Genomic DNA, 14,743 nt, shown 5'->3' on the forward strand with positions numbered 1-14,743 from the left:
AGTGGCCCAGAGAGTTCAGATAATAACCCCCCACATCCCACTGAGCCTTTGGCTCCATTAGCAGCAGGGGAGAGTGAAATAAGAGGGGAAACTTGAATGGTACGATCGTCAGCCAGCGCCTGGAGAAGGGAAGGGGAACCCTTAGCAGCCCTCTGGGAACTGTGTAATTTGAATTTAGAGAATGGAGGCCAGAGGGAGGTAGCTGGGATCCGTGTGAACCGGGGCTGTGAGTTCTGAGCTGGCTCAGGATCATTTAAGAACATGCTGGAGCTCTCTGCTCAGTTCAGAAAAGACTCGGGGAATGGAAAGGAGGAAGGCCTCAGGGGGCCCTCGGCTGACATCCCACTCTGCCTGCATCTTCTTGGCCAAAGAAGAGGACTGGCAATATGGAAGGAGACGGGGGCGGCTCTTACGGAAGATCTTCACATTGACCGTGGCCTCTGACTCGCTGCCATCCTCGCCAGTGACCACACACTTGTAAATGCCAGCGTCGTCAATGTTGGCGTTGTAGATGGTGAGCGTGGAGGAGGAGTCGTCGTTCCACACCACGGAGATCCGCTGCTGGTTCGGGGTGAGCTTCTCTCCATTGGGGGAGAACCAGGAGATGTCTTTGTCTTTGGCATCTCCTGCCACTGAAGAGGAAGAGATTATTTTCAAACCGCAGGAGTTAAAAAGATGACGTGCCCTCCGGGGTGACCAAGGGTACTCAGCAAGAGCCACGAACAAGAGGTCATGGGGCTCGATGACCCTGCAGGGAGACCATTCATGTGGAGGACGTGATACCGCCTTCCCCTGGCTTCTGTGCTTTGTCGTAACACACACACCACTACTCACAGTGCCTGGAAGGAACTCGATGACCCCCTGCGAGTACGTCTCTCCTTGGTGAGGGAAATGGAGAGGTATTTGCTGAGGACCTACTGTGTGCCGGCTTCTAAGCGAGCAGCTCCAGCCTCCCAGAAGACAGAGCAGAAGGGATTCAGGTCTAGGATCTGAGCTCAAGGGCCTGGCAAGTCTGCGCCAACTAATCAGCTTGTTTGTGAGGGCTCAGACTGTGGTCTCCAGAGTGGAGAAGGGGACACCAGCTCATCTAGGAGCGTGGATTCCAACCCGTTTTATTCTAGCATCTGGCCCCGCCAAAACTGGCACGACTGTCATTTTAGCACCCCCTCTCAGACAGACACATCCGTCTCCGTCAATCTTGCAAGGAAGACAGCCCAAATCACCCATGCGTCCTCTCCCCAGGCACCGAGGAGAGGCGGGTGCTGCTGTGTGGCCGACTCAGACCCTGTGCGGGAACGAGGGCTCCAGGCTCTCTCTGCACGGCGCCCTTCCCCAGGCCACACCACCCAGCCCTGCACAGATGCTTAGTATGGAAATGAAGCCGTCTTCCTTTCAGGGCCCATCATGTTTTCAATAAATATCGCTATTTGCAAGATGTGCTGTGGGCTCCACGGCTGCATCTCCAGATCATTTAAACTGCTGTAATGAAGGCAAAGCTGGAGTGAACACATCCAGCGGCCACCAGGCACCTCGTCCAACGCAAATCATGTTCGCATTTAAAGGCCCCTCCCTGCCAAAAGCTGCTCGCTAAATGTCACGGTTTACACCTAGCTCAGCTCAACGGCCCTGCTTCTTCCACGATCCGAATCCCAGTCCTCTCACAGCCGGGGAATCCAAAGCCTAACCCAAAGCTTTTCCTCCACAGGCCGTTTCCTGATGATTTCCGAGCTGTGGAAACGGGGCACATTTTCTAAACAAAGAACAAGGACACCAGATCCGACGAAGCCCGGGGCTCCAGCGCAGGGACCACAGGACGGAATATGGGTATTCACGACAGACCTGGAAAACCCGGGACCCACATCCTCACGGCACAAGAGACGCCAGTGTGCAATTGTCTTTCAGGCAAGTTTCTGATTTCTCTGGATTTTCGTGTCCTGGGAGATTCTAAGAAATAAGCCTTACGCTGACCCCCTGATGCACGGTTCTCCCGAGTCAGGCAGAGAACTCCGGCTGGATACAGAGCAGGGAATCCGGGGTGATTCGCTATTTGGGGACTGTGCTGACTTTCCTCAGGAAATCCCTAGCCCTCCTCCACCACCATGCAGAAGCCCAGAGGACATTTCTCTGTGTCATGGAAGCCCTTCGTGAGGGGAAGGAAGAGGGCCCGAGAGCTTCCCTGGCCCTCTGGCCACACCATCAACCCTCCAGTGGGGCAGCTCCAGGCGGGACCGGCCGCGCACACACATGGGCCACGGGCTGCCGCTGGGTTCACTGTCTTTCCTTAAATGCAGTGGGGCTCAGGGCACTTGCCTTGGCATAAGAAGAATTTGGATTCTCCAACGCTGATTTCTCCTTGGCTGGGGACGATATCCACCTGCAGAGAAACTGAAAAAGACAGAGTCCAACTGAAACACACATCAGGATTTTTGAGAAGGGAACCCAGAGCTTTCTTTCAAAAGCAGGGTCTCCCTGCTCGCATTAAGAAAGAGTGAAGGGAGGATGTGGTCTGGGTTGAGAGCCTGTCACCAAAGAATCCACGGTTCCTGTGCCAAAGCCGGGAACGGACATGGTCCGGATCCTTCCCTGTGGAATGGCGATCCCCTATCAGACAGAGCAGGGTCCTCTGGGAGATTTGGGGTGACACCCCCACCACATGTTTCTGACCTCTTGAGTAGGCCACGGTCCTGCTCTGAACAGAAGCACTTCTGGGATTCAGAGAAATAACAGATCAGTTATTTCTGGAAATCAGCCTCAAGTGTCCCCACGGCTGCGTGACAAGGAGGCCTGCCACTCCCGACCTCTCCAGTTCCCCATGTCACCGTGCTTCATGACTACAGAGGAGGAGTCACCGTGGTGACCCGGACGGATCTGGAAGCAGGGGACGCCTATCGCTCAGCCGGCCGGGTGAGTAGGGGACCCACACCCCTCTTTCCGTGAGAGGAGACGGCGCACAGCCTCGTCACTGCAGTCAGTCAGGTGCCCTCCCGGAAGGCTGTAGTCTGTGCCCTGAGGAGTTCCCTGTATCGCCTGGCTACCTGCGCTGGATTTTCCTTTGACGATCGCCGTGCTCTGTCATTCCTCTCTACGGGTAAGACAGAATACGCCGCCCGGCATCCCACAGACCGCCAGATTCACTGGGTTCCTCGAGTATCTGCTTGGAGCAGATAACTGCTCCTCATGAAAATATAGTTTTAGGGCAGGGGAAAAAACTGCTTTTATCCATTTGGATTCAACCTCCTTCTGCCTCCCCTCCTCTTAGGGAAAGTAAATGTGAAAGCTAAAAGCTAACGGACATTTGGTTCGACGCATGTCGCCTCTTCAAGCAGATACAGAGGAGGGCCGGGACCAACAGGCCGGGTAATAGAGACTCAGTGAGCCCTTCCTTCCAACGGCCATTTTCTCTGCGCCGCAGAACCGGGGCCTGCTGGTTGCCATGGAGACGGACTCGCAGGCGGAGCTGCTGCGGGGCTCAGTCTGTGCTCCGTGATGAAGGGGCCACGGGGCACTCAGCAGAGCAGACAGATCAAAGGGCCTGCGGGCGGCTGGCCAGGGGAGCCGTGGGGAGCACCGGGCCACTGGAGGCGAGACCCTGCTCGCCACCAACAACAAGGCAGACCCCAGAGAAGCCGCAGAGGCAGAGAGGGAGGATGCTGAGTGCTCCACCATGAGAACTAGAGGGGAGGCTGGACTCAGACCTCCCAGTGCTGGTTTGGGGGCAGCCAGCCACTTGCACGCTGGGTTTACTGCTGATGACTCACCCGGGGCCCAGGACTGTATTCTCAGAGAGCAGAGAAAGGGCATCCCCTACCGTTCCCAAAATGCCAGAAAACACACGGAGCTGAGAGGGCAGCTCACAATGGTTTCTCTAGCTGCGGTGCTTCTATCATCTCCTCTGGCCAGAGCTAGGTGTGCTCGGCTCCAAATCGACGGAGCCAGGAGGAGTTTCAACCAGCACCATGTTCCACTTGCTTCTTTCCCCCGCGAGAAAGACAGAGAAAGTGACTTCGCTAAGGTCACCTCTGTTTAGGGCCAGGGTGGTGGTGGCCGTAGAGTCTAGGCCCCCCCGGCTCCCGGGGAAGCGTTCTTTCCATTACAATGCTGCCTCTCTGAGTAGAGGATAAAAAGTTTCCACTCATTTGCTTTAACGAACAATCTGGAGAACATGAGGCAGGCCGCTCGGGTTCATCATCCCCTAACAGAACAGAGCAAGCCCAGAGCTGCTAAGGCTGTTTCCATCCCGGGGTACGGGGCCTGACGGAGAGGGCTGCAGGCCAGCGCCATCCATCGTGAGGCCAACCAAGGCCTTTCCACTCTGTCCGCGGCTCGCGTTCCATGGAACGATGCGCCCATGAAAGCCCCGGAGCCGTGCCTGTGCCATCCGTCACCTAAGTAATGGTCCTTTCTGGAGTTTACTGGGGCATTCTTTAGAGAATTCGAGGCGTATTTCTGCCGGAAAGGTTCATGGGCCCATATGCCGAGCATCAGCCGCCAGCTCTGACATATGGATCCTGTTATTGTCAGAGCCCTCACTGCCTCGAGAAGGATATTCTTATCCCAAGTGAAAAAACAGCCTTCATCTTTTCAGCTCTTTTCAAATGGAACATGACTCTCCGGGGGCCAGAGAACACGGCGAGGCTCAAGAGTTTCAGACCCAAATGTGGCCCGTCTCCTCCTCTGGGCCCCGGAGAGCGATCAGAAACAAGAGTTTCAAAGGAATTCCCGGCTTAAGCAGAGCCCACGCATACATTCATCATCACAGAAGGTTTTTAAAGAAGACATGTCCGTTGAAACTCCCGGCACACATGGAAAAGGTAGCGCGATTCCTCCTGCAAAGCAGCAGAGTCAAAGCTGGGCCAGAGGAACCCCAGACTCTCTGAAAGTCAACGCTTGGATGTTTTCCACCGAAGCACAATGGCTTATGACTCTTCCTCAAACGCGCAACCTTGAATTATTAGGTTTAATAACGGTACGTGGAAATCCGGCTCTACTCTCCAAACCCGTTCCCTCTGCTTTGTGGTGCCCCGTCCTCCTTACTCTATTAGGCCTTTCATTGTTTGCAATAAAAATTCCTCCCGCAACTTTTGCCTTTTTCCGGTTGCACATATAAGTGAAAATTCCTCACCAGGCATAACTCCTACCTTTAAAGACACCTAGGAAAACCCTTCTCCCTGAAAAAGTATTTCAACTCTTGCTTTGCACAAATGCTCTGCAAAAAGGCCATGTGTTACCCTACCCCCTCCTAGATGCATCCAGAGATGCACGCTGACATGCATGGGTGTCTGAACCCAAAGGGTCACCATCCCCCACGGCCAGATCACAGGTTCTGGTTTACAAAACATACGTCATTCCTTCGTCTGATGCTCACAACAGTTCAGAGACATAGGAAGGCCTACCTGATTGTCTTCATCCTATACAAGAGAATTTTAATGCTCAGAGAAGCAAAAGAACTGCTCAGCTAATGAGCAGTTAAGATTCAAAATCATCTGATCCCCCCCCCCAATTTATTTATTTGACACACAGAGAGAATGCACAAGCAGGGGGAAAGGGAGAGGGAGAGGGAGAAGCAGACTCCACTGAGCAGGCGGCCCAATGCGGGGCTCGATCCCAGGACCCGGGATCATGACCTGAGCCGAAGGCAGATGCTCAACAAACTGAGCCATTCAGGCACCCCAAAATCATCCGATTCTAAGGCTCCAGCTCTTCCCTCTACACTCCACAACCACCACTGACCTTTGGCTGGCCATCTCATAGGCTCATGATGACCTAGTAGTTACCATTTGCTCTCTTTCCAAATCATGGGCTAGAAGGAACAGAGTGTACAAACATCTCACAGTCAAATTGCTCTTTCGTCTCTACCCTGGTTAACTCTAATGGCCTCTTCGCACACATAGCTATATTATATGATCATAGCATTATAACTCCGATTTCACAGATGGGGAGGTGGAGGCCCAGAGCCATAAGTAATGGTAATGGGGGAGTCCAGATTCCAACCCAGGCTGGATGGAGTCGAAAACTCCAGATATTTCTGCCATACTCTTCTATCCCTTGTGAACAGACAGAAAAAGGGTTCTCTTAAGAACAGAATGACCCCTCTGCCCCCGTACTCATCTGATTTAAAAAGTAAAATAAGCTTGGGGGAGATCTGTACGTTTTCAAATGTGTTTTCCGTTTAACTGTTTTTTAAAAACCAATGCTATGTTCGCAAAGAGGCAAACTTAATTTAGCAAACCGTTTTAGAGGTAAATAGAAGTTTGGGCACTCTCGACTTTCTAGAGAAGCAAGAGAAATTCCTTTAGTTGCTAAAGAAAAGTGAATTCAGATTTTAGTTCATAAAACATGCTAACGCACTTATCGGGAGAGGTGGAATTCTTACCAAAGCAAAGCAACAGAGAAAAATTATTGTGAGTTAAAGAAGGAGACCACAGATTTCACTGGAGTCAGTGACTTCTTGCTGTAGTTTGATTTTTACCATTTTTTTTTTTTTCAAGATTCTAATGTGTTTGACAAGGTAGAAGCTAACAGCAGAATGCAAACCCAGGTGTCTCCCACGGATAATTGAAAATATTTTCTTGTTAAATGATGATAAAAATGCTAATTGCTGAGGAAGACGGACTGCAGGTGTGCAGCAGGCCCGGAACCAAGGTAAGGAGATGCCCTGGTCACCCATTTAAGAGTGAACAACAGAGGATTAATGTGATCAGTGACTATGCACCAGATAAGAGAATTTTCTAGAACCTATTTAATAACAGCTAAGGATTTTTGAAAAAAACATCAAAGTGTCACTATGCATTTATTTTGTTAGCTATTGTTCTAGAAATGAACCTTGCATATCACCATTCTCAAGCACTTCCATGGAGAATTGTTTTTTATTTTTCAATTATAACTGAATGCTAACTCTCTTTCATGTGACCGTACCAGTGGGAGATCCAGATGTCTGGACCAGGAGTGTAACAATGGAGGGGCCCCCACTTGCCTCTAGTAGTTTGCTCTCCTTATGAGGAAAGCACCTGAGAGAACATACAGGATAGCTTGAGTACTAAACCAACCAAACTCAACGAAAGCAAAGCCAAAACCTATATGGTAATACTGGCGAATGGCTGAGGCCCAGGACTCTGGACCAGACTGTTGAGTGTGAATCTCAGTTGTGCCACTTACTAACTGTGTGATCTCGCCATGTGTTTTAACCTCTTGGTGCCTCTGTTTTCTTATCTGTAAAATGGGGACAGATGGAGGGCTGTTAGAAAGACAAAATGAATTAATATTTGTGAAGCACTTAGACTAGTGTCTGGCACATAATAAACATCTTATGCTTGCTGTGTATTATTATTCTTAACAAATCTTCATTAACAACCCTTACTGAAGAAATTATTTTGATCACAGTTTTTGAGGGAAGCAATGTTTCTCTTTATGGCTTAAGATCAGGTAACCTTCTTGAATGATCCAGTCGGCCAGGTGGCCCAATTCCACTCTCTACTTTAGAATATTCTACTTGATAATCCCAACTTTATTGGTAAAAAGATGACTGAATTCAATCAAAGGCAAATAATAATAATGCAGGCGCTCTAGACAACCACTTCACCGTGATCTGCTTTCTCATCTGTAACATGGAAACGATGGTAAGATCGCCTTTGTGTGGCCGGACTGTCATGATAATTAATGTCAGGAGAGAGCCCTAGTTAACAAGTCAGGGTCTGGAGTCAGAAAGGCCTGGGACTAAACCCCGGCTCGGACTCCAGGTAAAACTCTGAGTTCTCAGGAGAAATCTCCGAGCTGGTTTGCCACATTTGTTAATGAATGTAACGACCCTATTTATTTACCTCATAGGCATGTTGAGATGATTTAGAAAAGTAATGTATATAAAGTACCAAACACCAGCTCAGGCCCTGTTGGCTGTTTTTTACATGGTGGTACATATATGATAGCATCTGAACTCACACACACACCCCCCAAACAAACAAAATCCCCCATAATGCTTGTAGCAAGAATAAGATAGTGGGAACCCTTTACAGACTACTCATAGACACATATTATGGTAACTGTTTATATCTATGTGTATATATGGTCTATTCGCTGTGAGCCTAGATAAACGTGTGTGTGTGTGTGTGTGTGTGTGTGTGTGTGTGTGTGTAGAAAAATGCAACTGGTCAGATTGCTATTGTTTCAAAAAGCAGCTAGACGTAGGTAAATTTATCTGATTTTGGGAGAGAAAAACCAATAAACAATTAGTAATCACAAGGAGTCTCGCCCTTATTAGACACATGAATCCTATAATTCTGGCTTGAGCTACTACCAGCTGGGTAGAGGAAGAAAATGAGGTAGACTGTTTCACTTTCAAATATTAACCCAAAAGTTAAATGTCATTTTAAAGGAACTGTAAAATACGTGTTCTCAGAGATTTCTGGCTTCAGGTTCTGTATAATGTCATCACAAAGGCAGACCGTATCCTAACTGCCACTGGAAGCACCCTCATTGCTTAAAGCTGGCTTGTAGCAGCAACTGAAACCATCTAGACCCATGTGTGTAGGGCTGCTCAGTTGGGGCCCCATCTACGGAAATGCCGATTTCTAATTCCCATCTAAACCTGAACATCAGAAGTCATCTAGATAGGGTTCCCAGGCCAACTAAGTTTATAACGAGACCCTGGGGAAGCCCTCTGTGTGAACGAGCCAGACCCCCCGCATCCCCCCTGGATGCCAGCCAGCCTAGAGAGTGAAGGGAGCCCTTCAGAAAGCTGTGGTTTTTCCTGGTTGAGAACACCAGCACAGAGCCGATGTGTCAGAGCACAATTCAAGACGGGAAGAGGAAGGAAGGATTAATCTCGAGGGTGGTGGAAGGTTCATTCTTTATTCACCAGAATGGAGACACCAAAGCTCCCAGTGTCACGATGAAGCTGTACGCCCAAGTTACAGATGTACATAGACACTGCTACTCCGAATTCACTCGAAGGAGATGCGGGATGCCTATAACAGACATGTTTCTGAAGTCTTCCATTTTAATAAAACCACCCAAACTGGGCAATGTTTCCTTACAATAAAGAGTCCGGTGAAAATTTTCTTTAGCGTCCTCACGTCCCCTGGCTCTACTAAAGTGATGGGGGGAGGTGTGGAGAACGTGAACATGGCCTTAGAATTCTTCAGCTTCCCATGTCATATGATATTATAATAGACCTTACAACAAGGAAGAAAAGTCCTGAGTGTCGCTGCACAACCAAAGCCTACGAGATTAATCTGATACCCCATTTCCCCGGACGTTCCATCCTATGGAATTCTGGTAGCCAAACAGCAAAATCACCTGCCAGGAGCAGGGGCTCTATTTCTTAGCATCCTATATGACAGCACCTGCTGGGAACCGGGACTAACGGGGTGCCGGCTCTGCATCATGGGGCTGGCTTCAAGTCAGAACACAGAGCCAAGGCACGCAACGGTTTCAGTTCTCTTGGCCTCCCCGAGTTCACTGGGCCACATTAGCATTTTTGTTAGGTCTGATCAAATGGTTTACGTTTATAGAAAAAAAGAAGTCAGTGGTTTGAAGCCATCGTTGGTGTCCCCACAAACCACCCAGCAGCTAGAAGGCTTGACAAATGTCACATCATGGTGTCCTGTGCTCCCGCTTAGAGGGCAAGAAGATGGACACGTTCATTTAATCTGCTCGGAAGTAACAGATTCATGCTGCTGCCCAGGCCCTCACTCCCACCTCCAATCCCCATCCCCAAGAAAGCGCAGTTCTTACTGGGAGCACTGGAGGCATCCTTAATGGGTAGCCGGAAGAAATGACTCAGTGGGATACTAAGCAGGCCAAGATGGACCCGAACAACTTCCATACCACACCCACAGATCAGACACGGGGGAGGAGCCAGCCTGGCTCTGATGAGAAGATGTGTGTTTATTTTTTGTTTGCTTATTTTAGAAGAAGGTCATAATGGAAGGAGATGTGTTGAAGAATTTACCATGTATATATATAATTTTTTCCTCCAAAGCAGCAAAAAGCCAAACGTATACTCGTAAAGTCTCAAAAGGTCCCGATTCCAGATGAGGAGTGAAATTCTTCCCAAGTGGGCATTAACCTGCTCTCATCCAGTCCACAAGGGGTGAAGGCAGGACTGTCTGACGGCACTGGGGACCACACAGCAGAAAGCATGCACGTGTGGTCAGAGGTGGCAAACGCGGGTCTGGTTACACTGCAGTTACAGACTTCTCACTCTGCCACTACGCTGGATTCAGGACTCTAGAGTTGTTAGTAACAAAGAAGGGGAGAGCCAGAAAGGACCTGACGCGGCACTGGCAGCTCCTTCCTTTTACAGATGGGGAACGCGGGGGGGCAGCTGCCCAGAGCTCCCACTGCCAAGTCCGGGACCCGCAGCGTTGGCTCCACGAGTGGATTCCCGCCCTGAGGCCCCTCTTCCTTCTGTGTCTTACTTCCTCTGTGTGTCCTCAGTGGTTATTTTACTTGCTTTGCCCTAGTCGCACGTCTGTCCCCAAAGAGCAGGTGTCATCAAGTAAGAGAATTGCTCTATTAACCCGAAGTTAAGGAAGCCAGAGAAGCGGCAGGGGCTCTGCCCGTCCTGTCCAAAGCCAATTGCGTCTGCTTACTTCCAACACCGTGGCCACTTTTTCGCAGAAGCTTGGCTTCCCTGTTTCCTTTTCTGACTGCCCTTCCTATTGTCTGCCTTTTTTTTCCACGCCAGCCCTTTGCATGAAACTAACTTACTGGAATGCCAAGCAAGGATGCAGATGGCTCTTTGGAACTCAGCTAAGGTTCTCCAGATGAATGACGTAAAAATCTATCAATCTGCCTGCACCTATCTGATTGTGTCCAGGACGCCCCAACAAGGTTTTCTTAGGTCCGCTCTCCCGAAAGGCTGCGTTCACAAAATGACTCACCTAACTTCTTCTCCTCCGGCTGTGAAAAGGTACTTTGATCAAAGGAGAATTGTTCCCCTCCCGCCCAACAGCTTTTGCCAACATGGCAAGAAGTTGAAATTATATGTTCTAATATTTGTCCAGCTGTTGTTTGCAGATGTTGTGTTCTTTACACCCAGAAAATAGAAATTTAGAGAACGCTTGCCTGCAACTTCATCCTGAGAATTTCAGATCCTGCCTGTGTCTTTCAAAAATGTCCTTATGTGTTCGTAGCTTTAAGCACATCTGGGCTATTGAAGATACAAAAGCTTATAATCTCTCAAACAACCAGTGCAGAGTTGTTAAATTTGGTTTGCCATGTGAAAAATTCACACTTTCAAACAAAGACAGATATAAATATATAGTAATTAGTATGTGCCAGTCACCTTACTAAGCACTTTATTGGATTCGTGTAAGCCTCAGAACAATCCTATGAGATAGGTACTCTTATTATCCCATGGGACAAAGAAGTCGAGGAACTGAGAGGTTAAGTCACTGGCCCACGGTCACAAAGCCAGGAAGAGGTAGAACCAAGAACTGAGCCCATGCAGATCTGGCTCCATGATCCTTGATCTTAAGTCTGTGTTACTTGGGCTCAGTTAAAGTCAACTTTCGTGGAAAAGGGGCTGGTTTTGTGCTGGATGAGCTAAGCACGGAAGTAGAGAAAAATACTATCTCCTCAAGGATATACTCCACCCAGACCCCGGGATATAGTGACCTTGAAGGGGGTTGGAAACAGGGTCCTTGAATTCTGGGCCCACCAGCCACATGCCTCTCCCTACTGTAGCCTGCCTTCATCTCCAGACTGAATCCTCTCTGCTCTCCCACCGCCTCCCCCACGGACCTGGCCTTCACGTCCACCTGCAGCCCTCCTCTACCACCACTAAGTGCTTAGCACTAGTGGCGGCCGCCAACAGGATCAGGCCAGAGGCTCTGAGTTGGATTTTCCCATCTATAGCTTGTTCCCAATCCCCCCAATCTGGATTCTGGATAAGCCATTTCATCCCTTACTAAAATGTTAATATTAAAATTGTTCTTTGGTGATACATAAGTCGTGGCTGAATCTTCACTCCTCTGTAGGGTGTGCATTTGAAATGGATTATTGGTGGATCTGGTCGTCTGGCCCTCAGGGAGTCATTCTCCTTACGAGGCCATCTCTAGAGCATCCATGGTGAAGAGCTTCCTAGGAGAGGCCACAATCTTTTCTCCTGGGTGGAGAATCCATTCCCCACTCCCTCAGCCACTGTCACTCCCAACCAGACGGTGCCTGACCTATCAGATGACACATAGAACCACATTACACAATAGTTTCAAGGGGACAGAAGAAAACTGAGCCATTTAAGTAAGAATTTTACATATAGTATACATCCATGAATCTGGAAAATAATCATTGTTTTCCCAAGTTAGGAACTAATAAGAACGCGCCCACTGGCACCACCATCTAGGGTATGAGTTGAAATGCTCTATCTAGCTCTGTGGCTTATCAGGAGGTTAGGGCCGAGAGCAGCCACAGCCTGGGGAGGGTGGTGGGGAGGGGAGAGGAGAGCAGAGGCTGCAGGTGATGGCAGCCATGTGTGGTCCCGGCACATCCGAAGTCCGTCTTCATTCTGAGACTGTGGTATTCTACTTGCCAGCCTTACAGTCCATCCATCCATAGAATTACCCATAACACTGTTTTCTTAGTCTCACTTAAAAGTCCTTTGGCTACACTTACACCTCCTTCTTGTCTTCGCACAGCGTGATTTCAGGGACCCAGAAGAGCCCCAGAAGCTTTCCTCCAGCCCCAGGCTGCTTATCGGCCTTCCTTCCTACACTCTTGGTACTTCTGCCTTATGATTTGTATGCCTCATAACAGCAAAGGCCTCTGGCTGTATTCTAGGTTGCTATCAGTCTTTTCAAATTATAATTAATCAAAGATTTGGGTAGAGTTTTTTTTAGGAGGGCTGGGGAAGTTGGGGAAAAAAACAACCCAATGGGTAATGTTACACTCATCTTGATAGCTGGGACCTCCTTCATGTGCTAATCATGCTTGAGTTCCCCTCCCCCCACAATACTGCTATAACCCTAAAGAACTGCTAAGAAGTCATAAAGTTAAATAGGGAATGAGATTCTTATGACAGCCTTTTTAGTTTTTTGTTCGGATTTTGTTTTTGTAGCAAGATTTCATTTAAGCAACCACTGTGAAGGTCTTTCATTATTCACTTAGGCTCCTTCCCTCCCCCAATCCAAACACAACTGTCCTTGACACTCTCGCTATGCTTTACCCCATGGGCAGGAGAATCTTTGAGTCCCAGTCTATGAAATCAAAGACAGAACATTAAAGAGGGCCCCCTCCCCCAGTGGCACCGTGTTGTCGTGGGCTTTGATGTTCAAGGACCAAAATGAGTGGGATCCCAAGGAGCCAATTCGAAGGTCAGGGACAGACTCAAGATTCACTCATGAGAAACAAACACAACCAAAATCGTAAGATGGAGGCAGAATTTTCTTTTAGGAAGGACTTCATGGAAGTGATGCTTCCTAACTTCTCCATCAAGGTGATAGCAACTTCAACACTAAGTAACTAAACTTTCTTAAACCTATGGATTCTCATCTCAAAAAGAAGGAAAACCTACGAAGAGACACATTCTCACTTTAGGGGAGGTTTCTGGAAAACCTCCTCTGAACTCCAGGAGACCAAATCCCCTCTCCTGGCAATGGGAGTTCACGGGGACCACAGTGATGCCGCTTGCCACTTCCAGCACCGAGTCTACATAAGGGACCTAGGCAGGACACGGGGTGGAGAGAGACACACACACACACACACACACACACACTCCTTCACCTTGCCTGTCTCGACAGTGATTTCTCCAGGAGCTAACTTTTGAACTTTCAAAATGGTGTTGGGTCACAGTGGCCAAAACTGAGGCCACTGGCCAGTGAGTTTTCCTTCTTTAAAAATAGAATCAGCCTCAACAGTAGCAAAACTTGGGAGAGCAGTCACTAGTTTCTATTCCAAACTGTACTCATAGCTACAAAACCCAGAAGCCCTGAGACTAAAGGTGACCTGGTCATCTTTAAATGAATGGCACTCCCATAGGATAAGGTTGTTTTATGTTAAATTTCCGGTCCCTTCTATCCCCATAAGAGACTCCCTGCCAAAACCACACTGCTCGGCCATCCCGATGCAGCCAGCCGGGGCCACAGGTCAGTCATGAGTCAGCCTCTGTCCGCTAGCAGGCTGATTGTGTTGTCCTAGGGGTAAACTCAGCAGGACTCTTTGAAGCATGGATTGTGACAGGATGGGCCACTCGCTTCACTCCCCACCAGGCCTGTCTTTTGTCTAAGAGAGGCCCTGCTCTCACTCCCCTTTGGTCACCTCCCTCCCTGCCCCCCTCACTGCAGCCTCAGGGTCAGCCTTCTACATACTTCCATAAGACAGACAGACATAGTCCTACTCTCCCAACAGAAGCAGCAACAAACTATGCCCAAGAAGAAAAAGTACTGACACACATGGATATATGCCCCCCTCCCTGGTCATGCATTAGACCTGATTTTGTGACAAGGCAAGCTGCCTTTATTTCTAGAAACAAGTCATAGCTGTCAGCATCACTAGGTGGCCTTCAAAGAGGGCAGTATCTTACAGAAAGCTGTTAAACAGTAATAGTCTGACAACCCAGTCTGCTAATGGGCCGGAACTGGTTGAGTAAATGCCTAAGAGAGGAAAGTGCATGATCCCCGGGTGCTCCTGTTCCCGCGGGGGCAACAGAGCTGCCTCCAAATTTCATCCTGCTCTCCGAGGGTGGAAGTGATGCCTCTCTTTTCCACTTTTCTGTTGCAGGGTCTGCATCTCACAGACTTTCTCTCCT

At 48.9% G+C, this 14,743-nt stretch overlaps 1 protein-coding gene across 5 annotated transcripts in view; it reads right to left on the reverse strand.

Moving 5' to 3' along the window:
- LOC111153768 (neural cell adhesion molecule 1) overlaps positions 1–14,743 on the reverse strand; it is a 326,055-nt gene that overhangs the window by 61,219 nt on the left and 250,093 nt on the right. For all 5 annotated transcript variants that reach the window (XM_022512994.1, XM_022512993.1, XM_022512991.1 and 2 more), the window contains exons 2-3: positions 2,311–2,385; positions 414–632 (exon numbers count right to left, since the gene is read on the reverse strand). In XM_022512994.1, the coding sequence (XP_022368702.1) occupies positions 414–632; positions 2,311–2,385 (294 nt within the window). The remainder of the gene's footprint in view (positions 1–413; positions 633–2,310; positions 2,386–14,743) is intronic.

The sequence above is a fragment of the Enhydra lutris genome, unplaced genomic scaffold (genome assembly GCF_002288905.1).
Source record: "Enhydra lutris kenyoni isolate GAN:26980312 unplaced genomic scaffold, ASM228890v2 scaffoldscaffold34, whole genome shotgun sequence".
NCBI lineage: Eukaryota > Metazoa > Chordata > Mammalia > Carnivora > Mustelidae > Enhydra > Enhydra lutris.